Source organism: Pelmatolapia mariae, linkage group LG17 (assembly GCF_036321145.2).
Source record: "Pelmatolapia mariae isolate MD_Pm_ZW linkage group LG17, Pm_UMD_F_2, whole genome shotgun sequence".
Taxonomy (NCBI): Eukaryota; Metazoa; Chordata; class Actinopteri; order Cichliformes; family Cichlidae; genus Pelmatolapia; species Pelmatolapia mariae.
In genome coordinates this window covers 91,255-118,536 of record NC_086242.1, presented here as the reverse complement: position 1 = coordinate 118,536, position 27,282 = coordinate 91,255, and the positions used below count along the sequence as shown (strand labels likewise).

The following is a 27,282-nucleotide window of genomic DNA, read 5'->3' as shown; positions in this document are numbered from 1 at the left end:
CGGTGACACAGTGTTTTGAGTTTCGTCCTATTATTGATCTTCGATTTTCATCGTGGCTTATGACTGCTAGTGTTTTGGTTTCTGTTTTGTATTTCTAGCTCTCAAGTTCTTCTTTGTCTTGTGATCTCTAGTTCTTTTGGTTCCTGTGCCCCTCATGTTTAGTGTAGATTTACTTCTGTCATGTTTATTTTCTTGTTCCCCAGTCAGTCGTGTCTCATGTTTGTTACTCCTGTGCTCCGTGTTCCCTTTGTTCAGGGTCTAGTCCGGATTGGATTTTTGCTTCTATTATGCTTTTTGCTACAGTGCAACAAAGATGCCTCTTTTAGTTTATCATTCTGTCTCCGGGTCCTGCGTTTGGGTCCTACATCGTGCCTGCCACAGCACACCATGACAATAAAAAGGCTCGACAGGATCGCCCTGACGAGCACTGGCAAAGACTTTCGCTCCCTTTCATGAGAAGAAACGTGTTAAACTCGCCGCTCTGAGTGTCTCACTATATGAGAGAGTTTTCTGACAGGAGCTGAACAACAGAGTTTTGAAACTCTGCTAAGAAATTTTCTTGTAAGGCTCTGTCGAGTGTATTCCTGTCGTGCACTGAGGATTCTATTATTTTGTCAAGTCTGAATGTTCTGAACATGTATGTGAAACTCACTTTTAGCCACACGGCAGCACTGATAGGTACTTTTACTGACAGATACTTTTGCTCTTCTTAGGAAAACTATTTTGCTCACCTTTTGTACCAAGACTCAGCTTCTTTATTCTCATTGGACGATCGGAGCAGACGGCCCAGGTTTACCATGGCTACGTAATGTGCCGGTTTGAGTCGCACAGCTTGCTGGTAGTGAGCGGCTGCCCGCTGTCCTTCTCCTGGGGTAAACGAAAGTGTAAGAAGGAATCAAAAGAGGGAGGAAAGGAAAGACGTGTTATGGGGAGGAGTGAATTAAAGAGCACGCTGGTGTGTCACTTCCTATCAGTGAAGAACATTGGCATTATATTAATTTGCAACCCCATCAGCAGCCGGGCGGGGGGGATGCAAACTACCGTATACAATTTGAGTTGCTGCAATGACATTTCTGCAAAATGGACTTTGATGTAGGGTGTCTTTGAATTTAACCCTCTGTAGGTTGATAATTTTTTTTATTTCCATCGAACAATCTCCAAAAGTTGATTCTGTTCATCTGGTTGTAGCGTTTTCAGTGGTACAGTACATCTGCATAATGACTGAAACTAGCACCTCTCAGCCCATTGTTCCTTCAGTGGGCTGGTTTCAGTCATTATGCTGTACTGTTTATAAGATTGGGGAAAACTTCAGTCAGCTGAGACTGAAGAAGCCACTTGGATGAGTGACGAAACGTTTCTCCCACTGAAAATCTCCAGACGAACAGAATCAACCTTTGGAGATTTACTTACCTGATTGAGAATGCATCGAGACGTCCATCAAACAATGTTTTTTGAGCAGTCTATAAGCATATACTTTGTGAAAAAGGGCAAAACAGTCAAAATATTGACCAGTACAAGTAGCTCTCTGTCCATGTTTTTCCTTTCTCAGTCTCTCTTTTATTTCCATTCTGTTCTCTTTCTGTTAATACATATGCAAAATATGCGGTACTATATATGGTAATGCTCAGCCATTATGTTACCACATTGTCCCTAGCATTTAACAGACTCGGGTCTGTTTTTTAGCACAAACTTTTATTTCGGAGGGATAATCTCATACAATTCTTCTACTGAGCAGACCCAGAGTGTCAGGGGGCTCGGTCCGTGACCCAGCATTTTTGAGTTTTTTTGTATTTTTATTGCTTATTATATATTGATATAATGTTAAGTTCTAATATTATTATTAGTTTGTCTTCATTGGGTTTTTGCCTAGTTTATGTTTCTTCTGTGTCGTCTTATTTACTAGTCTTCCCGTCCTCTGAGTAGTTTGTTTTACTTTTAGTTAAAGTGGCTTGCAAAAGTATTCGGCCCCCTTGAACTTTCCCACATTTTGTCACATTACAGCCACAAACATGAATCAATGTTATTGGAATTCCACATGAAAGACCAATACAAAGTGGTGTACACGTGAGAAGTGGAATGAAAATCAGACATGATTCCAAACATGTTTTACAAATAAATAACTGCAAAGTGGGGTGTGCGTAATTATTCAGCCCCCTGAGTCAATACTTTGTAGAACCACCTTTTGCTGCAATTCCAGCTGCCAGTCTTTTAGGGTATGTCTCTACCAGCTTTGCACATCTACAGACTGAAATCCTTGCCCATTCTTCTTTGCAGAACAGCTCCAGCTCAGTCAGATTAGATGGACAGCATTTGTGAACAGCAGTTTTCAGATCTTGCCACAGATTCTCGATTGGATTTAGATCTGGACTTTGACTGGGCCATTCTAACACATGGATATGTTTTGTTTTAAACCATTCCATTGCTGCCCTGGCTTTATGTTTAGGGTCGTTGTCCTGCTGGAAGGTGAACCTCCGCCCCAGTCTCAAGTCTTTTGCAGACTCCAAGAGGTTTTCTTCCAAGATTGCCCTGTATTTGGCTCCATCCATCTTCCCATCAACTCTGACCAGCTTCCCTGTCCCTGCTGAAGAGAAGCACCCCCAGAGCATGATGCTACCATATTTGACAGTGGGAATGGTGTGTTCAGAGTGATGTGCAGTGTTAGTTTTCTGCCACACATAGCGTTTTGCATTTTGGTCTCATCTGACCAGAGCACCTTCTTCCACATGTTTGCTGTGTCCCCCACATGGCTTGTGGCAAACTGCAAACGGGACTTCTTATGGTTTTCTGTTAACAATGGCTTTCTTCTTGCCACTCTTCCATAAAGGCCAACTTTGTGCAGTGCACGACTAATAGTTGTCCTATGGACAGATTCCCCCACCTGAGCTGTAGATCTCTGCAGCTCGTCCAGAGTCACCATGGGCCTCTTGGCTGCATTTCTGATCAGCGCTCTCCTTGTTCGGCCTGTGAGTTTAGGTGGACGACCTTGTCTTGGTAGGTTTACAGTTGTGCCATACTCCTTCCATTTCTGAACGATGGCTTGAACAGTGCTCCGTGGGATGTTCAAGGCTTGGGAAATCTTTTTGTAGCCTAAGCCTGCTTTAAATTTCTCAGTAACTTTATCCCTGACCTGTCTGGTGTGTTCTTTGGACTTCATGGTGTTGTTGCTCCCAATATTCTCTTAGACAACCTCTGAGGCTGTCACAGAGCAGCTGTATTTGTACTGACATTAGATTACACACAGGTGCACTCTATTTAGTCATTAGCACTCATCAGGCAACGTCTATGGGCAACTGACTGCACTCAGACCAAAGGGGGATGAATATTTACGCACACCCCACTTTGCAGTTATTTATTTGTAAAAAATGTTTGGAATCATGTATGATTTTCGTTCCACTTCTCACGTGTACACACTTTGTATTGGTCTTTCACGTGGAATTGATTCATGTTTGTGGCTGTAATGTGACAAAATGTGGGAAAGTTCAAGGGGGCCGAATACTTTTACAAGCCACTGTAAGTCAGTGCTTATGTCTCCCTTATCTGCTCCCATGTCTCTCCTTGTGTTCGATGTCTCCCCAGTCTGTCTTGTGTTCCATGTTGTCAAGCTTGTGTTATCATGTCTACGTCTCTCCATGTTTCCTGTTTTATTTTGAAAGTCTTGTGTTTCCATGTTCAGTAGTTTTGCTTCCCCTGTGGTGTTCAGGTTCATTTGTGTCGGCTGTGTTTTCCCAGGCGTTTCCACTTCCCTCGTTACCCTTCGGTGTATTTAAGTCCTCTGCGTCCCTCTGTTAAGTGTCAGGTCGTCTGCTCGCCTCATGTCTATGGATTTTTCATGTTTTGTCAAGTCTCCGTTTTTCATGCTTCTGTTCAGGTTCATGTCATAGTTTTCTTGTCTCGTTCTAGCTGTTCCCAGTTTAGGTCATCATTATTCTTTGCCTCAGTTCACCTTTGTTTTTGTTATCACCCTAAATAAACGGTTTGCCTTATGTTACACTTCATTTTTTGAGGTGTGAACCCGCTTTTGGGTCCACACCTCAAACACCCCCGGCTGCTCCGCCGTGACATAAAGGTGGTTTTTATATGTATTTTTCGTTTTTCTTCCACCAGTTTAATATTTGATTACCAAAGGGACAAAGACTTACATTCATTTTTTGAAATTTTTGCGAATTTCTATGGGGTGTTAATCAGAAGCCCACTCAAATTTTGATACGGTATAGATTATTATATTAAGGCTCAGTTCTCTGGCTGCGGGTTCATTTTTAAAATTGTGAAAGGAAGGAAAATTAAGTCCTTTAAAACAGGCTTATATATGGTCAGTGTTTGAATCTTTTAGTTAAAGTAAGCCTGCGTTTGGAAAACTGGAAGGTTCAACTCACCCGTATCCACCAGAAACACGCCATAGTTGTTATGCAGGTCGGAGCTGTCGGGACAGTTCTCTATGCCTTTTAAATAAACTTCATTGGCTTCAGAAAAGCGTTTCTGTGGGAGAACAATCAGAAAGGATTAAAAAGAGTTACGACAGCCTTTCAGGCACAGTAATAGAATGTGATACATTACAATGTTTGTATGTTTTTGTTTGTGGTTTGAGTTACCTGTTCAGCATAGAGTGATGCCAAACTGGAGTAAGCATCAGCAAAATGTGGACCAAAGCGAATCGAGTCCTTGAGCAGAGCCTCAGCTTCTTTCTCCTTCCCCTGAGATCTGTAGACATCACTCAGCATTAGCATCATTATCATCAATACCATTATTTTTACCATTATATCCTCATTATCATAATAACAGCAATACTCTGTTATCGTCATTATATAGTGTTTTTCAACTCTGAGTGCTCAAAGTATTTTGTTTCTACAAGGAGGAGATAGCTCAGTAGGTAGAGTGTTTGCCCCATGAACCCACAGGGGTTCAAATCCACCGAACACTGCTCCCCCGGCGCTGTGTTGGCGGCTTCTTGAGGAGAGCCTTAATTTCAGGATTTATCCATGGCTGGAGGTCATCCTCCAAAGGGCTGCAGAGGTTGTCCCACACAGTAGAACGGAAACAGTCCCTCAGGGCCTCTTCAGTCTCTGCCGACCATTTCCTAACTGTGCGTTTCACAGCTGGTTCTCTGTGTACTAGAGGTTTATACACAGGCTGGAGATGAACCAGGTTGTGATCTGAGCCCCCCAGGGGAGCAAGAGGTGATGAGCTGTATGCCTCCTTGGTGTTGGCAAACAATAAGTCCAATGTTTTATTGTCTCTGGTGTGGCAGGTGACGTACTGGGTGAAGGTGGGGAGAGTGGAGGACAGGGAGATGTGATTAAAGTCCCCAGAGATCAGGAAAAGGGCCTGAGGGTGCTGTGTTTGGAGTCTGCTGGTTACAGTGTGCAGGACCTCACAGGCTGCTGCAGCGTTAGCAGAGGGCGGGACATACACAGCTATCATAATCACGTGTGTAAACTCTCGCGGTTTACACACAGATAGTACGGTCTCATGCTAACCGCTAGCAGCTCAATGTCCTTACAGCATAGCGTCTCTTTGATAGATAAATGCCCAGAGTTACACCATCTATCATCCCCTCCTCTCTTCTTACCGCTCTCCGTTGTTCTGTCGGCCCGGATCAGATGAAAACCATCCATGTTTACGTGTGAGTCTGGAGTTAGCGCAGTTAGCCACGACTATGTGAAGTTGGATTTAAAAACAACCACTGATGTAGACTGCCTGATGTGAAGAGGAAGATCATTCCAAAGCTTCGGGCCACCATAGAGAATGCTTGGTCTCCTCTAAGTTTCAGCTGTGATTTAGGGACTGACAGCAACACCTGCTCATCTGACCGGAATGAACAAGGGGGGGCATAGGGCAAATATACCCTGCCAGACCAATTAAGGATTTAAAACCAGTAAGAGGATTTTAAATTAGATTCTAAATTCAGTTCAAAGCCAGTGTAAAGAGGCCACAACCAGAGTAATGTGCTCAAATTTTCTTTTACCAGTTGTGCCGCAGCATTCTGCACCAGTTGCAGGCGTGACAGAGAGCCCAAGCAACCCCTATTAAAAGGGAGTTGCAGTAATCCAAGCGTGACGTTATAAAAGCATGGATGACAGTTTCCAAATCACGCCTAGAAAGAAAAGGCTTGACCTTTGACAGACGGTGATAGAATGAAGATTTCACCACCCCATTTGCATGGCCATCAAAACTGTGCAGTGTCAATTTTTACCCCAAGATTAGTAATCGAGCTCTTCAGCTGAGGAGTCAGAGCAGCAAAGTCAACACCATAGGAACGACTGGGACCAAATAATATTGCTTCCATTTTACGTTTTTTAAAATGTCAAAAAATGTAGGGCCATCCATGTTGTAACATCGCTAAGACGATCAAGCAGGAGTCCAATCGAGGAGCTATCAGAGTGACTGAAAGGTAGATAAAGCTGGTAATCGTCAGCATGTAGATGAAATGAAATTTTGTGTTTTCGGAAGATCGCACCCAGTGGCAGGAGACACAATGAAAACAGCAATGGCCCAAGAATAGATCCCTGCGGTACGCCTAATAGCAGAGGGGCCACAGAGGATGAAGCCGAACCCAACTTAACAGAAAAGCTCCTGTTAGAGAGATATGATGTTATTCAGTGCCAAGATGGAAAATCCTACACAATGCTGTAGTCCAGACATCAGCAGGTCATGATGCACAGTGTCGAATGCAGCAGTCATATCCAATAAAACAAGCACTACATGCTTACGACAGTCCATCGCTAACAGAGTCTCATTCAGGTCTTTTATCTTGGTGCTAACCAGCTCTTCATACAGTGGATCCAAAATCTACTCAAAGTGTTTCACTTGTTCCACATTTTGTCATGTTGCAGCCTTATTCTGAAATGAAATTCTTGTAAATTTATTAAGAATAAAAAACTAAAAAATACCACATACAGCCTTTGCTGTGAAACTCAAGACTGAGTTCAGTTTTAAAACTAAACTCAACTGAACTCAACTTTTCAGAGCTGAGGGAAAACAGAAGTTTTAAGCAGGAATTGAATGTTGCTGATGGAACAATAAGGCATCCTCCAGGAGTAAATAAATTCAAAAGAGTTCCCAAAAGTTCAACGTTCAAACCAAAATTAGAAAGCAGTGATGAGTGGTGGTCACGTTTCAACCTTGTTGTTTGTGTATCTCTTACTTAAAGAGGTTTCCCAGGTTAAACAGAGCTCGGTTGTGCTGAGGGTTGGTTTCCAGTGCTTTCCTGTAGTACATCTCTGCCTCCTCTGGGCTGCGAGTCAAAGTGCCAAGATTGTTCATGGCGCTGGCATGACGGGGGTATAACCTGAGAGCAGAGGAGGATGCTATTGATCAAGAACATTTTGTATAATCAGCATCGGAGAATGCTGGACAGCACACTCCAATTAACTGATAATAGTCTTATGTGTCAACAACACTTGCCCTACCTGAAACTTTGCGCATATGTAAGAAAAATCTTATGACACGCTCTGAAGCCATGTTTCATCTCCTCATGAAGCTTTTTATGAGGAGGCATATTTTTAACACGTCAGTGGTGGCTTCAGAGCAAGTTAAACACGTATATATGTCTGACTGCCATCTACATACTCATTCAAGTAAAGGACGCAACTTTCATACAAATGAAGTTATTGATATTGTCAATGCTACTCCTAAGGCGCACCGGATTATAAGGCAAACCGTCGATTTTTGAGAAAATTAAAGGATTTTAAGTGCACCTTATAGCGCGGAAAATACAGTAAGTAAAATTGAACTGAATTTAATAAGAATTGCATTATTGGGAGCCCCCAGCAGCCTAAGCCTAAAGCAGCATATAGTTAGGACCAGGCCTAACTATATGCTTTGTCAAAAAGAAAAGTTTTAAGTTTAATGGTAAAAAATAGAGACAGTGTCTGGCTCCCAAATCATGGACTGGGAGCTGGATCCACAGAAGAGGGACCTGACAGCTGAAGGCTCTGCCTCCCATTCTACTTTTAAATAGACTATAACCCACAAGTAAACAACCCAGCTAAGAGCAACGTGGTCTGTTGGGGTGTCACAGTACGATGAGGTCTTTAAGATAAGATGGGGCCCGATTATTCAAGACCTTATATGAGAGGAGAGGGATTGTAAATCTGACTACATTTTATTTTTCATTCAAACCAACACAGATCATGTTTTCAAGTAAATTGTCGTAGTTGACAAAGTATTTGCTTCATATCTTTACATGTATACATTTCATAAATGTATACATGTAAAGTCATAAATTTACACATAAAATGTTGAGGCTAAATCAGATGTGTTTTGACCATGGACAACACAAAATATGGGGGCAGCTTCTTGGTTTAGAAAGTGAAGCCAGCAGAGTTGTAAGGCAATAATTCAGCACTAAGCTCTTGATAGAGTTAAAGAAATCATTTATCCAGTGTTATAAAAGTAAATGGAAAGCTGTCCACATTAGTATCACTTTATCCAGCACGGGTTGTGTGTTTTTTATAGAACTGCACTTATGTATTCCTCTAATGTCCATTGCTCGCTTCCATAGAAGCAAAAGTATGTTTTGTGCAAAAAAATACCTGAGGGCAGTGGTGTAGTGGTGAATTGCCTCCTGGTGCCGACTGGTGTCTTTCAGGAAGTTGGCATAGTTGTAGTGGACTTTGGCATTGTGAGGCAGCGTCTGGATACCAGAACTACAATAAGGAAGAAGAACATGTGGAAAAAAAGCACTTTTTGAGGAAAAGTTCTATGCAAAATGAGCAAATGTGCAAATTTGGTTTGATGAGTGTGACAGTACCAGTCTGTGATAACTGAGCAGTAGCTAAATTCTAGGAGCTCTCTGGTCCTATAATTTAATAAATGTCATAAATAAATAACTCAGAGATACTGATATCTTTGGTATATGCATCCTGACTGGATACAACATTAGAGCAACCTGCCTAGTCCTGTATATGTAACCTTCATTCCTGGTGCAGGACACCAGGCTGATGTGTCCTTGATCCAACACAGCTGATTCAAACGGCAAAATGACCTCAACATGGCTGTATCCCACTTCAGGGTCTGCAGCCTTAAAGGCCGCATTTTAAGGCCGATTACGTCACCGCGACGCGACGAAGGCTGTCCCAATTTAAAGGCTGCTCAAAATGCGGCCCTCAAATGCGTCCTTCATTTCCCCGGATTTGAAGGATGGGTCCGTGTATCCTCCATGGCCCAGACTTCATAGCGCAGCAGTGGGTGTGGATAATTTTGCCGGAAAAAATCTGCGGACGGCTGAAGCGGAGCGGCCGAAGAGTAAACTTTCAAAAGTAAGTACTGAATATTATGTCACTTATTTATGTGCAAATGTTTAATAATGAAGAACATTAAAACATTCCTGTTGGCCACATGTCGGCAAAGTTATGTGACATTAGTGATGTTTGCACTAACTTGGTTTTAAAGCCTTTACTTTCAAATATACGCCGTCCAATAGTCGACCTTAATCCTACAGAGAATGTGATGATTTTATGGATAATTAAAGTCAGTCATATATCCACAAACACAACAAGCTGAAAGTCAGTGATGCTGCTCGGTTTGCAGTCCTGAATATCACGGCACAAGCAGGATTCACTGCACTGTTAATGTTAGCTATGTTATATTGCTGCCTCTGTTCGGTGGTGTCGAGCCAAACGGACTTTAACGTGTGTTTGAACGAGCTGACGGTTCACTCGTTAAGCTGAAAGAAAGATGCTTTAATCACAGGAGTCACACATGTGTCCACTGTACCACCTGGGAACTCTTCTTGTTTAGCACTCGTAATAACACAAACACTAAATCCTCCTTCTCTTGTGCTGTTTTGTAGCAGTGTATACACCTGAGACTGTCACCTGTCTGTCTGCCCTGCACTCTCTCTCTGTTTCTTTCTCTCTGATTGTGGAATAAAAGTATGAACATGTGTTTATAAGTTACACTTGTGTTTGAATCCTGCAGCTTATCACACATTTGATTTCCATGTGTGACAACTGCAAGTGTCCAGAGTGAGGACAGACTGAGGGACCCACTGCTGCACATCATCTGTGAGGCTTTGCACCCCTGATGATCCACCAGGACAAACTCAGCAGTGTGTGAGGAAGAGGAGGAGGAAGAGCCAGCAGCAGCTGACAGATGGAGAGAATAGACAGACTGTTCCCTGTTTGTGAAGGACTGCTAGAAAAGTTTCAAATAACTAATTGTGTGTCCTGAATCAGTCTTATTAGGTAATGTTCAAATAATGTTATCATTCCAGTGTTTTCAGTGTGGGAGAAAGTACTCAGGGCCTTCAAGTTACACACTATGAAAGGCAGCAACAAGTTTATATGTAAGCACTGAGCCAAATATAGTAATGCAAACATATTAAACTAACAATATTTGTCTCTTATATAAAATACATCTATATACACACTGTCAAAGATACTTGTCTTTGAGTGAAGATTTAAGGTGATAGGAAATTTAAATAACTTCAATCTTTACTGAAGCTCAGTATTTGACACAGAGTTCAAACTCACTGCTGTGATAACTAATAATGATTAATATAATAACTATCATATTGGCCATATTATATTTACATTACCAGAGTGAGATGACTTTAGTCTCATGACCAACATCAGCTAATTGTTATAGCTAATCTTAAAATGACTGTTCAGTACAGAAATGAAGCCCAACAATCATGTTTTACAGTCCTGTGGTCTCAGCCTCAGATACTCAACTAATCACACAAAGCTCATGTAGAAACAAATGAACAAAATATTTTCTCCTTCATTTCTGTCAAACAATGATGTATGAAACTTTTCCAGCTGTTAGTGTCATAGTTGCTAGCAATGTTCCCTCTAAGCTGCGCACGTGCACAATTGCGCACTGTTGGCACGGTCTCTGCGCAGAGAAAATCTGTGTTGCGCACACAAAAAGAATTCTAACCTGAATTGAAATTAAAGTAAATATGTGCCGACACCGGTGTTTTAGCTAGCAAAGCGGTGTGGCTGGTGTGGAATGAAGCCACGCTAGTGACAACGTGTACAACCATTGGAGATGTGAGCAGGACAGACGGAACAATTGACGGAAAAGTGTGGACTTTATACCAGTTTTTAAATTGTGTTGATAGGCCACGTAAAACCAGAGTTATGATAAAAATATCTGCAATGTTTGGTTTTCTTCCTGAATACTATCGTTGTTTATATTTACTGCGGGAAGAAACGGTAAAAACTGCGTTTTATAAAGAAAACACTCTCCGCCTGTGAGCAAAGACTAAACCAAAACACCCCACCCTTTCCTATTGGTCGAAAAATGTACCATGTCGACCAATCAAAACATGGCATTTAGTTGTTAAGAAACGGGAAGAAGTTTTAGGAGTGACGGTGGTGTTTTGAGATGTGAGAGATTTGCAACGTTTAGCACAAATCTTGTGTAGTTAGTGTGTAGTTAGTGTGTAGTGTAGTCAGTAGTTTTGTTGTGTGTGTCAGAACAATGAGGCGACTGCTGAATGTTACAGGTGTTACAGGAGTTATACATCTCCTGTTGTCAGGCCTGCAGGTATCAGGCTGTTGTTCTCCTTTATCTCATAGTGGACAGAAATTATTTTTTGGAGTGGCACAAATAATTTGTGTGGCATCAAATTTGATGCAGAACAGCTGATTGTTCTGTAAATAGTTTGAAATGTTTATTTAAAAAAAACGCCTTGGCTGCATTTTTAGGTAAACAGCTGCAAAAAACTTTGTTTGCATAACTCAGTTACTTTTTTAAAGAACTATATAATTAATTGCCCAACATTGGTCATTATATCCTGTATTTTGCAGACAGAGTTACAGGACTCTCTCCCAGACCACAGACTCAGAATACAAGTCAGAGCTTTATTTTAAAAAAAAGAAAAAAAAGAAAAAAAAAAAGAAAGTTGTGTTTTCAAAATTGGAGTTCAAGTTATTTTTACTTCCAATAGTGTTAACATACTACACAGGTCATCAACAAGATTTTTTTTAAAATTTTCATTGTAAGTGAGCTAAAGCAGTTAATTAAAAGTAGTCTAACATAAATGTAAATGCTGTAATTTGATTATTTTAATAAACCATGTAACTTGGATGGATTCGACGCTGGCGTGACCACAGTGCACACGTCTAATGTCGCTCACAGTGGTCCACGGGATCGCTCAGGGAGTTTGTGTGTTTGCTCAGACACATGAAAAATTAGAGGGAACATTGGTTGCTAGGCAACCTGGGCAGCGCGACGAAGGTTAGACCCTCCCATTTCACAAGCCTCGCACTTCCGGCCCTAGCGGTCTTTGAGTGCGCGGCCCTTGTGGACCATTAAGGCTGCAGACCCTGAATTGAGAAACAGCCAACATGTCTTGAAGTTCTCCAGAGGCCTGGTAATGAACTAATCATGTGATTCAGGTGTGTTGACCCAGGGTGCTGTCCCCCCCACCCCTGCTTTAAAACATAAAGCAGATATTCAGCTTTTCACTCAAAATGTTAAACACAAACTAGTAATGTTAGAATTTTCAGCTACAACTATCTGAGTAGTTTCACCTTGCAGCAGAGCTTTGTGGTAACTTTCAATGGAGTCTGTTTTCTCAGATTTCTTAGCATGTCATCCGTTATATTTTCAGATTGCACTCCTTTGATGGAGTAGATCTCTCTGCTGATCTAAAACTTTCAGTGTGAGCTGATAACTGTGATTAAAGTACACTGGAAGACTTACAGGAACAGGGCCTCCCTGGAGAGCCACACATTGTTCTGATGGACAGTCTTCCATGAGAACAGCAGGACCAGTAGCAGCATGGACACACTGAGAACTGCGGTGCCCCAACGGCCAACCGACGAACACAGACGACCAAGTCCATGAGCCACCAGGATACAGTAACCCATACTGCAAGAGGACAGACAGTGAAGGAGGAAGAAAGAGAAGAGGAAGGAAGAAGTGGGAGGTTTGTGAAGAACAGAAAAGGAGGTAAAAAATGGATGGATGAGTTGATAGAACTCATTTAAAAGCCGATGACACTTTAAATCAACTATGTCTCATATTTCTAGTGAGGAAAAGTTATTCTGTGATAATAATCTTTAGCGTTTTATCGCTTTAATCCGATGCGGTTCCAAAACACTAACATGGTGGAAGAAATACTAATGCTGAGGTTTCAAAATTAGTCCAAAACCAATGGGTGATGTCTCTTTGGTTACAGCCACCTGTATGTACAGTCTAGAGTTCAGTTAGAGTTAAAACAAATCCATCTATCAGAATCAGAATAGTGTTATTGGCCATGTACATGTGCAGACACATACAAGGAATTTGGTTCCGGTAGATGGTGACTCTCAAGCACAGCAATGTAAATCTCTCACACACACACACACACACACACACACACACACACACACACACACACACACACACACACACACACACACACACACACACCCCTATATATACATTATACATACATACACAAAGCTGTGTAAACCAACTATAAATAACCAATCCAAACTTATATACATAGAATACAGGATGAAGAAATGAAATGAGGTGGAATGAATACTACAGAATGTGCATAAGGTGCAGTTGCAGTCTGGCAGTGGGAGCAGTGTGACAGGTCAACTGTTTCGGAGGGAGATGGCGAGGGGAAAGAAACTGTTCCTGTGTCGGGTGGTCCTGGTCTGCAGGCTCGTGTACCGTCTGCCAGAGGGCAGCAGATCAAAAAGTCTGTGTCCAGGGTGTGAGGGGTCTGTGATGATTTTCTCTGCCCATTTCCTTGAGGTGCAGGTCCTGGATGGAGGGCAGGGGGGCGCCGATGATCTTCTCTGCTGCCCGTACAGTCCGCTGCAGTCTGCGCCTGTCCTGTTTAGTGGCTGCACCATACCAGACTGTGATGGAGGAGCACAGGACTCAATGACCGCAGTGTAGAACTGGATCAGCAGCTGCTGTGGGAGACTGTACTTCCCCAGTTGTCTAAGGAAGTACATCCTCTGCTGGGTCTTTGCTGGGTGGAGGAGATGCTGGTCTCCCACTTCAGGTCCTGGGAGATGGTGGTACCCAGGAACTTGAAGATCTTCACAGTCGACACAGGGCTGTCTGATATGGTAAGGGAGAGCAGAGTTGAAGGATGTCTCCTGAAGTCCACTGTCATCTCTACAGTTTTAAGAGTGTTCAGCTCCAGATTGTGCTGACTGCACCAGAGTACCAGCCGCTCAACTTCCTGCCAGTATACAGACTCATCACCATCCTGAATGAGTCCAATGACGGCGGTGTCATCTGCAAACTTTAGGAGTTTAACAGCCGAGTTCTTGGAGGTGCAGTCATTAGTGTAGAGGGAGAACAGTAGTGGTGAGAGGACACATCCTTGAGGGGCACCAATACTGAGGGACCGAGTTTCAGAGGTGATCTCCCCCAGCCTCACTTGCTGCTTCCTGTCTGTCAGGAAGCTGGTGATCCACTGACAGATAGCTGGTGACACGCTGAGCTGGGAGAGTTTGGAGGAGAGAAGTTCAGGCACGATGGTGTTAAAAGCTGAACTAAAGTTCACAAACAGGACCCTGGCATAAGTTCCCGGGCGGTCGATGTGTTGCAGGATGTAATGCAGCCCCATGTGCACTGCATCATCCACCGGCCTGTTTGCCCGGTAGGCAAACTGCAGAGGGTCCAACTGGTGGCTGAGCAGATCTAGCTATAGTTATTAACTACATTAACTGATATCTTTAAGAGCGGTTTAATTTCAGTCTGACAATAGCACAACTGCTGCTGTTACCCCAGAAGTAGTGGAAACACAGCATGGACATATTAAGAAAAGTAAGCCATGTCCTGTAGGGATAGATGCATTTGGATGTTTAAGCTTTAAGTTTCAGTTCATCCTAAATGCCTCCTGGTGAAGTTAATGGAGCAACTTTACATCTAGTTAGCTATTAAAACAGTCCATAGCAGTTAGTGCATGTGACCAATGTCAGGGTATTATTATTATTATTATTATTATTATTATATATTGGATGGCAATACTGCTACAGTTGGCAGAATTTCCAAACCTTGGGACTATTTTGCAAAAATTTCCCTTTCAGATGTTTTAGCAATCCAAAGTGATGAGATGGTTTTGATGTCTTCATTTATGCTCAACATTTGGAACTGAGTTAAGCATGTTTTTGCACTATGAATTAGAAGCAGCACTATGTCAAATGCTAGGTGCCGTTTCGGCAAAGAGGACGGCAGCCAAATTTCTGGACTTTGAACACTGAATTTTTGATCTTAATAAAATCACTGGGCCCCAATTACAACTGTGTGCATGGAAACATTCTTATCCTGTGCAAAAAAAAAAAAAAAAAAGTTTCCATGCAAAATCCCCATGAGAGTGCACACCTGCTAGTTTTGTTCATACCACCACGCATTTGTCAGTAAATACGACTCATTCTAAATCACTGCTGCCTACAGTCTACATACTAGCTGTATACAGCCACAACCCAATTTCTCTATATAAGGAAAAAAGTTTACCTTGAAGTAAACTGAAGAGACTTGTGATGATGTTGTAAGAGAGAAGCCTACACCACTAAGACAGGAAAGGAGAAAGTTTTGACTGGAGAAACTTAAATTATTGTCCATGGTCCAAGGATGAAGCCAGAAAAGGGGGTTTCCACAGTTTACAAATTAATTAGAATAGGTAGCAAAATAAAATGCGATGCTGAGGCTAAAACAAGCGGGTAGCTGAAAAGTAGTTTGTTTGTTTTTTTACATATAAGTTTAAAAAACCATTTGGACTCAAAGTTCTTCTGAAAAAAGTACTAACAGGCCAGAAGAAAAAGAAGAATACAGGTGAAGGACAAAGAGCATGTCATGGCTGGAATTTCCATGAGGCTCCTGAACCTACCTGGGGTCCGCCCCTGGACAGGGCCACCGCCTCCAGCTCCTGCACACCTGGAGCCAATTGCAGGCAATCAAGCCAGAGTGATTTAAGCCACATGCTGACATTCATTTAACGCCAGTTTGTCATCGAACCATTTTCTGGATTCGTCTTGGCTCACGCTCTCTCTTCAAACTCAGGATACCAAGCAATCATTCTGAAAATCACTCTGTGCCTCACCTGCCTGCCCTCCTGCCATCACACTCCATCTGAAGACCCCGGATCTCAGGTCAGCCTTTCCACGCCATTCAGCTCCCCTGGATTCTCGTCACCCCCCTGTCAACGCTCTGTTTCCCCTACTGCAATATGACCGTTTCCTGCCCAGCTCCAGTCTGCATCTCAGGCCCCGTTTCCTCGCCCTAGTTCTGCGTTCCCCTAGCCACTTTTTCCAGGCCGCGCCAAGCTCTACGTTTTATTGCTTTTGTCCTTGCCACGTTTACAGAGCTTAAGTCTAATAAAAATATTGTTGAACCACCTGCTGTCTCTATTCTGGGTTTCTGCGCCTGAGTTCAGTTCAGTACAGACCACTCGGTCCCGTGACAGAGCACTTGGTTTGTCAGATAAGATGAGAAATACTAGAATATGTTTACATTAAGGCTAAAGCTTAAATCTGTGATTTAGTATTTTTGTTTTCCTAACATACTAATTATAATTGAGCTTTTTGTGGCTTATTTTTGAAAAGCTAAATAATGCTTAAGAGGTAATAATCATCATAATAATAATATTAATAATTATTATTATTATTAAATATCACATTTTATCGAAGGTAATTTATTAGATCAAGGCAAACCATCTCCACCAAAAGATATTGTTTTGGGTTTTTTTTTAAAAGCAAACAAACATCAGATGTAGAGCTGTGCAATTAGTAATCACTTGCCAATAGTCTGACACGCACTCACCTCGGCATGTAGAGAACCCTTTCAGCCACGACAAATCCAACCCTAAAGAACAGGTTACTGGCAGGAATGAAGGGAAACACCAGAAACAACAATCCCACCAACACCTCCCTACTGTCTCGCCTCTGTAGAAAAAGAGAGAGAGGTGAGCACAGTCACAGCAAACAAATCAAACCAAAAAGTTCCAAGTGAAGAAGCTTCAAACACCACGTGTGAAAAGTTTATTCATCTGGCAGAAAAACTATGTACATTACTCAATAACACATCAAATACACTTGAGAACAGACTATTTATTCATCAACACTGAAGACAGGCATAGAATCAAAGGGTGAAAGATAGGAAGAGCAGATGTATCAGATCATAATCCGCTGTATCTATCTGAGGAGGTGGAAAAGAAGAATATATCTGTAAGGCTGAGTTACTACGAAATGGGACCAAAAGTCATCAAACTTCTACCAAGACAAACACAATACACACAATTTAAAACTCATGAAACATATCACCTCCTGAAGATTAGCTCCATTGTCAGCATGTCAGTTATCCACAAATTTAAACTGACGAAAAACAGAAAACAACAACTAAACTGAGTACAGGCTATGAACAACTATGAAACTGAAAACTATGATGAGTACGGTGTGGAATAACAGACGCCTTGACAGTGAGTGAATGGAAACACACAAATACACACTAGGGGTAATCAGGGGAAGGAAACAGCTGACACAAATGAACCCAATGACGTTACAGGGAAAGTGAACCTAAACACAATGATAAAGACACAACAGACTCTTTCAAAATAAAACAGGAAACACTGAGACATACAAAAATCAAAGAATAAAACTAAAATACACAAATCACTGAGTCGCAGACCCACTACTGTGACAAATTTAATAAGAATAAGAACAACTTTATTTATCCCGAGGGAAATTTTTTTGTCATGTACTTGCTCAAAGCAGCAGGAGAGACAGAGGAACAGATGAATAAGATATAAGATATACAATATATACAATAAGAATAGTGTACAGTAATATACAGTAGGATAGTGCAAGACATAGTATCGGATAACTCTAACGAAGTAATATACATAGCTATATCCTGGTGAATAAATAACTTAACTATCAGTGCAGGCGATTCTAGAAAGCAATAGAATAAAGGGAGTAGCAGCATATGATGGGGGGATGAAAACAAATATTCAATAAGTACTCTTGGGTAATATTGCACGGTCTGGGAGGGAACAGAATAACATAAGTAATCGTCTCAGGAGAATCACCTACAGAGTGAGGAAGAGTTAAACAGTCTTACTGCCACCGGGACAAAGGATTTCCTGTGGCGGTCAGTTCTGCATTTCGGGGCAATGAGTCTTTTGCTGCGTTTGCTCCGATGGTCCATCATGGGGCCGTGCATGGGGTGGGAGGGGTTGTCCATGATAGAAAGAAGCTTTTTTAGCATTCTCCTCTCAGACACCTCCTCCAGGTTCTCAAGTCTGACACCCAGGACAGAACCAGCCTTTTTAATCAGTTTGTTCAGCCTGTTGGCATCAGCTGTCTTCACCCCACTGCCCCAGCACACAGCTGCAAAGAACACGACGCTCTCCAACACCGAGTGATAGAACATGGTCAGCATTTTCCTACCAACATTGAAGGACCTGAGTCGCCCCAGTAGGAAAAGCCGACTCTGCCCTTTTTTGAAGATAGCATTGGTGTTCTTGGTCCAGTCCAGTTTACAGTCCAAGTGTACCCCCAGGTACCGGTTTATTAGTGTTAGTCAAATTTCAGCACAGAAACAGCTTTAGTGAAGGTTACAAATGATCTTCTTATGGCCTCTGACAGTGGACTCATCTCTGTGCTTGTCCTGCTAGACCTCAGTGCAGCGTTCCATACTGTCGACCATAATATCCTATTAGAGCGATTAGAGCACGCTGTAGGTATTACAGGTACTGCACTGCAGTGGTTTGTATCATATCTATCTAATAGACTCCAGTTTGTGCATGTAAATGGAGAGTCCTCTTCACACACTGAGGTTAATTATGGTGTTCCACAGGGTTCAGTGCTAGGACCAATTCTGTTTACATTATACATGCTTCCCCTAAGCAGCATCATTAGAAGACAGCATACATTTTCACTGCTATGCAGATGACACCCAGCTCTATCTGTCCATGAAGCCACATAACACACACCAATAGGGATGGGTATCGAAACCCGGTTCTTGTTGAGAACCGGTTCCCACCGTTTCAATTCCTTGGAATTGTTTGCCATTTTTGCAAACGATTCCCTTATCGATTCCAGTCGCCCCGAATGACGTCACCACGTTGCGGAGCGTCATTTACCTGGCAGCAAACACGGCGCCTAAGCGGCTCAAACGCTCAAAAGTTTGGTTATACTTTACGAGAACGGATGACAACAGGGCAACTTGCAATACTTGCAAAGTAGATATTTCATTTAAGGGAGGAAACACTACGAATATGCAAAAACATTTGCTCATAAAACACGCGATGACCTTAAATGAATGTCGTGTTTTTAATTCTCCGGACTCGCGAATCTCAACCCAGCAGCAGCGGTAACGTTCGCATGTCCTCTCCCGTTAATGCGGCAGGTAAATAATCAACTAACAGTGCATATTATGTTAGCGCGATCTGCCTTATTACAAAACCTGCCATTACTGTGCATTTAGGTGACCATGATGAGACAGACAGAGTCTGGCTGGCTCAGATGCTGGCAGTTCTCGCTGCAGTCTACCGGTAGCGTCTCCTTTCAGGCCAGAATGTCACCGAGCAGTGACTAAGTTTGTGGTCAAAGGCTCGCACCCATTTGCCACAGCAGATGCCCCCGATTTTCGATAAGTGAATGTGTTTAATTGTAGGCAGGGACATTATTGGATATTCTTGTGTAATTGCTACAGAATAATTTATGTTATACTTTGTTATTGCTACAGAAGAATATTTATTTTATTGTTTTACATTTACAATTTTTTTTCCTGGGGACCCTGTGACACCCCATTGAAGAGCCGTAGGCTGGATCTCTTAAGATCTCACTGTTGGGTTTGTAAGGCCATGTTACTCCTAAATTTCTATTGTTCAAAGAGAAGATATAAAACAAAGTTCTAAGCTAATCGACCTTAGTGTTCTCCTTTTTTAAAAAGAATCGATAAAGAATCGAATCGTTAAACTGAATCGGAATCGTGAAAATCTTATCAATACCCATCCCTACAAACCAATTAGTTAAACTGCAGGAATGTCTTAAAGACATAAAGGCCTCCAGTTGTCTGCTCTTTTTTTTTTCCCAGTTGTCTGCTCTTAAATACAGATAGAACTGAGGTTATTATACTCATCCCTAAAAAACTTTTATGCCCTTTAAATGACACATCTGAGGGCAGACAAGCATCACGAGGCAGCAGAGATCATGGGAAATGTGATCTAAAGCTTTTTTGAACTACATTTCTGTTCTTACCTGCAGTGAAAAGATGCAGTGCAGGCATAAAGCAATCATCACTACAGCCAGCAGCATAGTGGCCACATTGCGCACATCACCCAGCGATTCCACCAAGGTAATGCTGCCAACCTGCCAGTCATAACACAGCACAATGGGGGCCAGCAGCAACCAGGCATTAAAGGACAGCAAATATGAGTAGGTTAAAAACCTGTGGAGAGAGGTTAGAGAAAAAAGAAGAACAGGACAAGGATATAATAGATGCTTGGTTGTCTAAGGTTACAACTAATTTAGAATAATCTAATAAACTGACATTTAAAGCCCAGTCAAAGAAACCTATAGAAAATCATGGTATACTGAATCCTACACGTCTTTAAAAGAGTCATGCTTGCCCCTCCCTTTCTTCCCTCCCCATCTCCAGCTGCCTCCCTCTTCCCGCTCCACCACAATCACCCACACATGCAGGGCCTTGGGGTAAAGGTGTGTCACCAGGGTGCAGGGGAGGCATCCCCCCCCCCTGTCCCCTTCTGGCTGCCTAACCCTAACCCTCAATTTTATCTCACAACTTAGACATTCACATTACTCACACTCTCATAACACATACATATAGGACCTTGGGGGTGGGCACGCTACACGGACTCCAAAAGACCATCAGGGTGTACAACCTCACCCCTGGCGTCGTTGCCCACCTCTCAATTTTAAATACACGTAGACATTGAGGGCTATCAGGAGGGGCTATGCGCTTACCTGCTGCTCTCTGGCAGGTAGCTCCATGCCCTCCTGGGTTTTAAATGCACCTTAGAACACACATACATCAACACTACATATGAGCGGGCGGAGGGAGGTTTGGAGTCTTCTCACACCCCCGTTCTCTGTTGCCTGTTGGGGCGGGGGGGCTAGGAGGAGGAGTTGGCCGTCCGACTGGGGTCTGGAATGTGGGGCCTCCCTGCTGCTGCGGAGTCGTGGCGGTCTGCTTCTCCCCACCGCAGGGAAAAGGGTAACACCTCCTGGGTCTGGGTGCAGTTTCCCCCTCCAGGGGCAAGGGTACCTAGACCCGGTTCTTAGAGTACGCTTGGGGAGTATGATTGTGTGTACAGTGTCTCTTTATGTCTGTCTCCACGTTGGGTGAGTGTTGAGTAATTGCATATGAGAGCATGAGGGTGGGAATGGATGTTTGTATCTGTGTGTGCCTGTATGTCTGTGTCTATATGTCAGGTTGGGTATCAGACGCCACCTCTCTGGGGACATCTCAGGCCCTCCAAGGTATGGAGGCCTATCTCCCCCCACCACTCCCCCTGCCGGTGGCGGACGCCCTCAGACATCGGTGCGTTGGTGGTTCTTTGTGTCCGGGGATGGGCGTCCAGGTACACACCGGCTCACTCCTGGTGGCTGCTTGTCGGGGCCTGGAGCCTGGGGCTCGCTCGGGCTCCTTCGGGGGTGGGGTGCCCTCAGCCTCTCGGCCTGGGGCTCGGTCACTCAGGCACAGCTGGCTGCCGGTGGAGCTCACGGGCACGTCACTGCAACCCCCCCTGGCTTCTGCTCCGCGGCTGCTGAGTGACCCCTCATCTGGGACTCTCCTCAGCTCTTTCTGGGATAGTGGCGCGGCTGCCCCTCTGTTGGTCTTCCTTGGTCTCTTGTGCTCTGAGGGCCTCTGGATGTCTGGAGTTTGGATCTCCTCCATACCTGCTTCATGTCCTGGAGGACGGGACTGTGGCCCCCCACACCCTCTAGCAGATCATTACATGAAGGAACCTTTTGAATACAAGCGCGCTCATGCTCACAGGTGTACACACAGGTGATCACACACACAAACTACACCCTTTTTGGCTCCTACCTCAAAGCGCACTGTGCGCTGTCGATCTTACGTGCTGCACAATAATGTTTAATATTTAGTATTTACTGTTATATTCACATAGATCATCGTGATGATGTTTATTATGTTGCTCTCTGTTTTTGCTTGTTTTCTCTTTTTTCTTTCTCAACAGGTGATCCAGGTGATTAATATTTGTATTTTTTGTCTGTTTGTTTTGTTTTTTTGCCCTTTATCACCGTCCCTCTTCCGCTGTGTTTTTCTTTCCCTACCTCTCTTTATTTCTCCCTTTTCTTTTCCCTAGTCAAGTCTGTCCCGTGTGTAGCAAGTGAAAATAAAATGAAATAAACAATAAAAGCAAAGGTGAATCAAATAGACCAATACGGCAAGGCTGGGATGGTCTATTTGGTAAAGTAAATCCGTTGGGCATCGTTCTTTGCCTTTAGACAATAATTCTGATGCAAAAGAGCCAAACGGGACAGGTGAAAAAAAGAAAAAAAAAAAAAAAAAAAGGTATTCGGCCCCCTTGAACTTTCTCACATTTTGTCACATTACAGCCACAAACATGAATCAATTTTATTGGAATTCCACGTGAAAGACCAATACAAAGTGGTGTACACGTGAGAAGTGGAACGAAAATCAGACATGATTCCAAACATTTTTTACAAATAAATAACTGCAAATATATATATAAGTCTAAGTCTAGGTTGTTAATTATTTTTATGTTGTCTTTTATAATTGTCTTGTTTAATGCACATATTAAACAAATATGTAAGACTGCTTTCTTCCATTTGTGCAACATCTCTAAAGTTAGAAATATCCTGTCTCAGAGCGACGCTGAAAAACTAGTTCATGCATTTATTACTTCCAGGCTGGACTACTGTAATTCATTATTATCAGGATGTCAGGATGAAAAGCCTTCAGTTAATCCAAAATGCTGCAGCAAGAGTCCTGACAGGGACTAGAAAGAGAGAGCATATAGTTAGGGCTGGACCAGGTGACCCTGAATCCTCCCTTAGTTATGCTGCAATAGACGTAGGCTGCCAGGGGATTCCCATGATGCACTGAGTTTTTCCTTTCCAGTCACCTTCTTCACTCACTATGTGTTAATAGACCTCTCTGCACTGAATCATATCTGTTATTAATCTCTGTCTCTCTTCCAGTTTTAATTATTATTTTATATTTAATTATTGATGACTTATTGATCGAATAGTTATGTCTATAACTTCTGTTCCCTGAAGGAGAGGAACGAGGTACAACACATAAGTATGGGATATCACGCCCTTGCGTGTCCTGGCTGAAGAAACCTTTATTCACACAGATGACGTGTGATGACACACGCACGGCCCCGCCTGCACATATAGCCGCTGTTATCACAGTCATCCCTCAGTTCGATTAGCCGCTCTTCACCGAGCCAAACTGCTCAGTGGAGCCACCTTGTGTTGTACCTCGTTCCTAATGAAAGGCCCTTATCCAGCAGCTCCTGCAGGAATGTCAAAACATCCACAATAGAGCACTGAAATGGGAGAGTGTGGCGGTCCTGGCACCATTGCTCGAAGGCTCGCCATTTGTAAGCGTACAAGCCTCTAGTAGATGAGGCCCTAGCGCTCTGAATTGTCGCTATCACACTAGGTGGCAAACCCTTAGCAATCAAGTTTAACCTCTCAGCAGGTAAGCATGAAGGCGCCACAGATCTGGGCGCGGATGAAACACTTCTCCTCCTGCCTGAGAGAGGAAGTCCCTGCGGAGAGGAAGCTGCAAAGGACTCGCTGCTAGCAGGCTGATTATCTCTGCATCCCACGACCTTGTGGGCCACCAAGGGGCCACTAGAATCAGAGAGAGGGAATGCCGTCGCTCTCTCTCTAGAACTGGAGATATCATTTCCACTGGGGGAAATGCATACAGGAGCACGTCTGGCCATTGGTGCGCTAGCGCGTCCAAGCCCAAGGGTGCATTGTGGTCGATTATGGAGAAGAACAGGGGGCAGTGAGTATTTACCCTGGAAGCAAAAAGATCTATTTGTGCCTTGCCAAATAGATCCCAAATCTGAGCCACTATTAAAGGGTGCAACCTCCATTCTCTCACCAGAGGACCCCCCTGGAGAGAAGGTCCGGCCCCAGCTTCAGGTGGCCCGGGACATGGGTGGCTCTTAGTGACAGAAAATGAACACTGCACCATAACAGCAGAGAGCGAGACAGCTTCAACAGGGGAAGAGAGCGTGTTCCTCCCTGCCTGTTTATGTAAGACACCACTGTTGAATTGTCCGTCCTGACTAAGACATGCTGGCCCTCCAGGACTGGACGGAAATGTTTTAGAGCTAAGAACACTGCTTACAGCTCTAAGTGGTTGATGTGCAGCTGGCGCTGGGCTGCGGACCAGATCCCTCTCACTGATGCACCCTCGCACAGCGCTCCCCACCCTCTTAGGGAAGCATCTGTGGACACCACCTTGCGAAACAACACCCTCCCAATCCGAGAGCCCTGATGCAGCAGCCCGGGCTCCCTCCAAGGACGGAGAGCTAGCATGCAAGACGCGGTTAGCGGCAGCCTCCTCCGGGGATGACGCGATGCACACAGGCGGTGAGAGAGAGTCCAGCGTTGAAACGCTCTCATTTTTACCAGTCCAAGTGGCACTACGGCGATCATAGATGCCATCATGCCCAACAAGCGTAATATCGTCTGGAAACGCAGTCTGCGTCCCAGCTGAAACTGAGCGAGGCAGCGACGAAACGCGGCCACTCTGTGCGCCGACAAATGTGCGCGGCTGGAAAGCAAGCAGATTTCCAAACCGAGGAAAGAAATCTGCTGACGCGGGATTAGCGAGCTCTTTTGAAAGTTCACAGAGAACCCCAGTGTCTGAATGTGTGACAGAACCAGTGACAGCTGTGTCTCTGCCTGCTCTCTGGAGCAAGCTACGAGAGCCCAGTTGTCTAGGTAGGCTAAGATGCGGCTGCCTCTCTCTCTGAGGGGCACTAGCACTGCTTCGGCACATTTCATAAAGGTGCGAGGAGCGAGCGACAGCCCGAACGGCAGCACTAGGTATTCGTAGTCTTGATGCATTCTCAATCATCCAGGAAAGTAAATCTCCAAAAGTTGATTCTATTCATCTGGACGTAGCGTTTGGCAAGACTTTGGCAAGGACTGCCTAAAGCTTGTACGTCAGTATGAGCAAACAGCACGTAAGATGGCGGACTACAGGAACCACCAGAGATTCAGCCTCAGATGCCGACAAAACAGGATTACTCCTAAAAGTCTGCAAATGAGCTCTTCAGTTAAAGGCTTCCGGGCAACAAAAATCCTCCAGAAGGCACAGCATCAGTTGCTTAATGAACGGGTGAGGCAAACAAATTTTACCATCGACATGCTAAAATCTCAAGAGGAGCGGATCCGACAGACACTGACAATGCTTTTGGATGAGAATACTCTTAAAAAGGTGTTTGACTTATCTGAGAAGGCTTGTCTAGCACAGCACAAGAAGTCTAAGACCAGGCAACAAAGGAAGTTTGACTTACTTGTTGTACGTCGGAAACCACCGCAAAATACAGAGAGTGTCCTCAGTGGCCAGAAGAGACAAGGATGTGACACGGAGAATGTGGACAAGTGGGTGAAGAATTTGTCTGACAGACAGCTCACCCAAACAGAGAAAAACATCCTTGCTAAAGGGTTGAATTTTGCTGTCACACCGAGACAAATCCCGCTAGTGGAGCTGATCACAGCCACAGAAACAGCAATTCGTAACAACAATATTGCAGAAGTGGAAGCAGAGCAACTACGGACGAAAGTTTCGGCCTGTCTCAGCAATGCAAAGCCCCCAGCATCCAACATCACCATGGAGGAGAGGAAGGCACTCACATCACTTAGTGATGACAACAACATTATCATCCTTCCAGCAGACAAGGGTAGGTGCACAGTATTGCTAAACCAGAAAGACTATCATGAGAAGATTTTGTCACTGCTCAGTGACGAAAATACTTATGACCCCCTGAAACGAGACCCAGGAAGTGGTTACAGGAAGAGGGTGATAGACTGTCTGAAGCAGTTAGAACAAGACAAGGCTACTGACCGGACCTCATACCACAGGCTGTACCCAGGGGAGTCTACACCAAGTCTGTATGGTTTACCGAAAATACATAAACAGGGTGCACCTTTAAGACCGATTGTCTGCACGATCAACTCTGTCACCTATAACATCTCCAAGTTTCTGGCTTCGATCCTCAACCCGCTGGTGGGCAGCTCTGAACACCACATCCAGAACACCCTGGATTTTGTTGAGAAGGTGAGAGATGTCATTATGGAGGCAGATGAAACCATGGTCTCGTACGACGTTACATCTCTCTTCACTTGCATCCCAGTCACGGAAGCGTTGGAGGTAGTCCGTAAGAGAATACAGGATGACACCAACCTCAGCAACAGGACCACTCTCAGCATCGACCAAGTGTGTTTGAACTGTGTCTTCATTGCACCTACTTCACATACAAGGGTCAGTTCTACAGGCAGAAACATGGGTGTGCCATGGGCTCCCCAGTTTCACCCATCGTGGCCAATTTGTACATGGAAGAAGTGGAAAAGAGGGCCTTGCTATCCTACCCTGGAACACCACCAAGCCATTGGTTCAGATATGTGGATGACCACCTGGGTGAAAATCAAATCTCAGGACGTACTACATTTCACGGATCACATTAACTCGGTGGACCGACACATCAAATTCACCAGGGAGGATATGAAAAGTGGCAGGTTAGCCTTCTTAGACTGTGAGATTTCCATCAGTAATGGGGGACATCTAAAAGCTGACGTGTACCGTAAACCTACACATACGGATCAGTATCTAAGGTTTGACTCTCATCATCCACTGGAGCACAAACTGGGTGTCATCAGGACGCTACAACACAGAGCGAACACCATCCCCACTGACACAGCAGCCAGGGAGGCAGAAGAACATCAAAAAGGCCCTGAGTAAATGTGGTTATCCCAGCTGGACTTTTGTCAAAGCTGGAAAGGCACCTAAAGAAAGCTCCAGCCGATCCAGGAGAGAAGGACAACCGCTGCCCAAGCGAAAACCTGTAGTGATCCCGTATGTGTCAGGAGTATCAGAGCAGCTGAGACGCATTTTTTCTAAACACCGGGTCTCTGTGGCTTTTAAACCCCAAAACACGCTGCGCCAAAAACTGGTCCACCCCAAGGATCGGGTCCCCCGACACAAACAGAGTTACATAGTGTACTCTGTTAAGTGCCAGGAGGATTGCCAGGATTTATACATCGGGGAAACCAAACAACCTCTGGCGAAGCGGATGGCACAACACAGAAGAGCTACCTCGTCAGGCCAGGACTC

General features: G+C 43.9%; 1 protein-coding gene across 3 annotated transcripts in view; it reads right to left on the bottom strand.

Annotated features, from left to right (window-relative positions):
* The window catches only part of tmtc1 (transmembrane O-mannosyltransferase targeting cadherins 1), a 68,760-nt gene that overhangs the window by 14,309 nt on the left and 27,169 nt on the right, over positions 1-27,282 (bottom strand). For all 3 annotated transcript variants that reach the window (XM_063501076.1, XM_063501077.1, XM_063501075.1), the window contains exons 7-14: positions 20,166-20,355; positions 16,726-16,847; positions 12,655-12,822; positions 8,532-8,645; positions 7,142-7,285; positions 4,590-4,698; positions 4,374-4,476; positions 732-867 (exon numbers count right to left, since the gene is read on the bottom strand). In XM_063501076.1, coding sequence (XP_063357146.1) covers positions 732-867; positions 4,374-4,476; positions 4,590-4,698; positions 7,142-7,285; positions 8,532-8,645; positions 12,655-12,822; positions 16,726-16,847; positions 20,166-20,355 — 1,086 coding nt within the window. The remainder of the gene's footprint in view (positions 1-731; positions 868-4,373; positions 4,477-4,589; positions 4,699-7,141; positions 7,286-8,531; positions 8,646-12,654; positions 12,823-16,725; positions 16,848-20,165; positions 20,356-27,282) is intronic.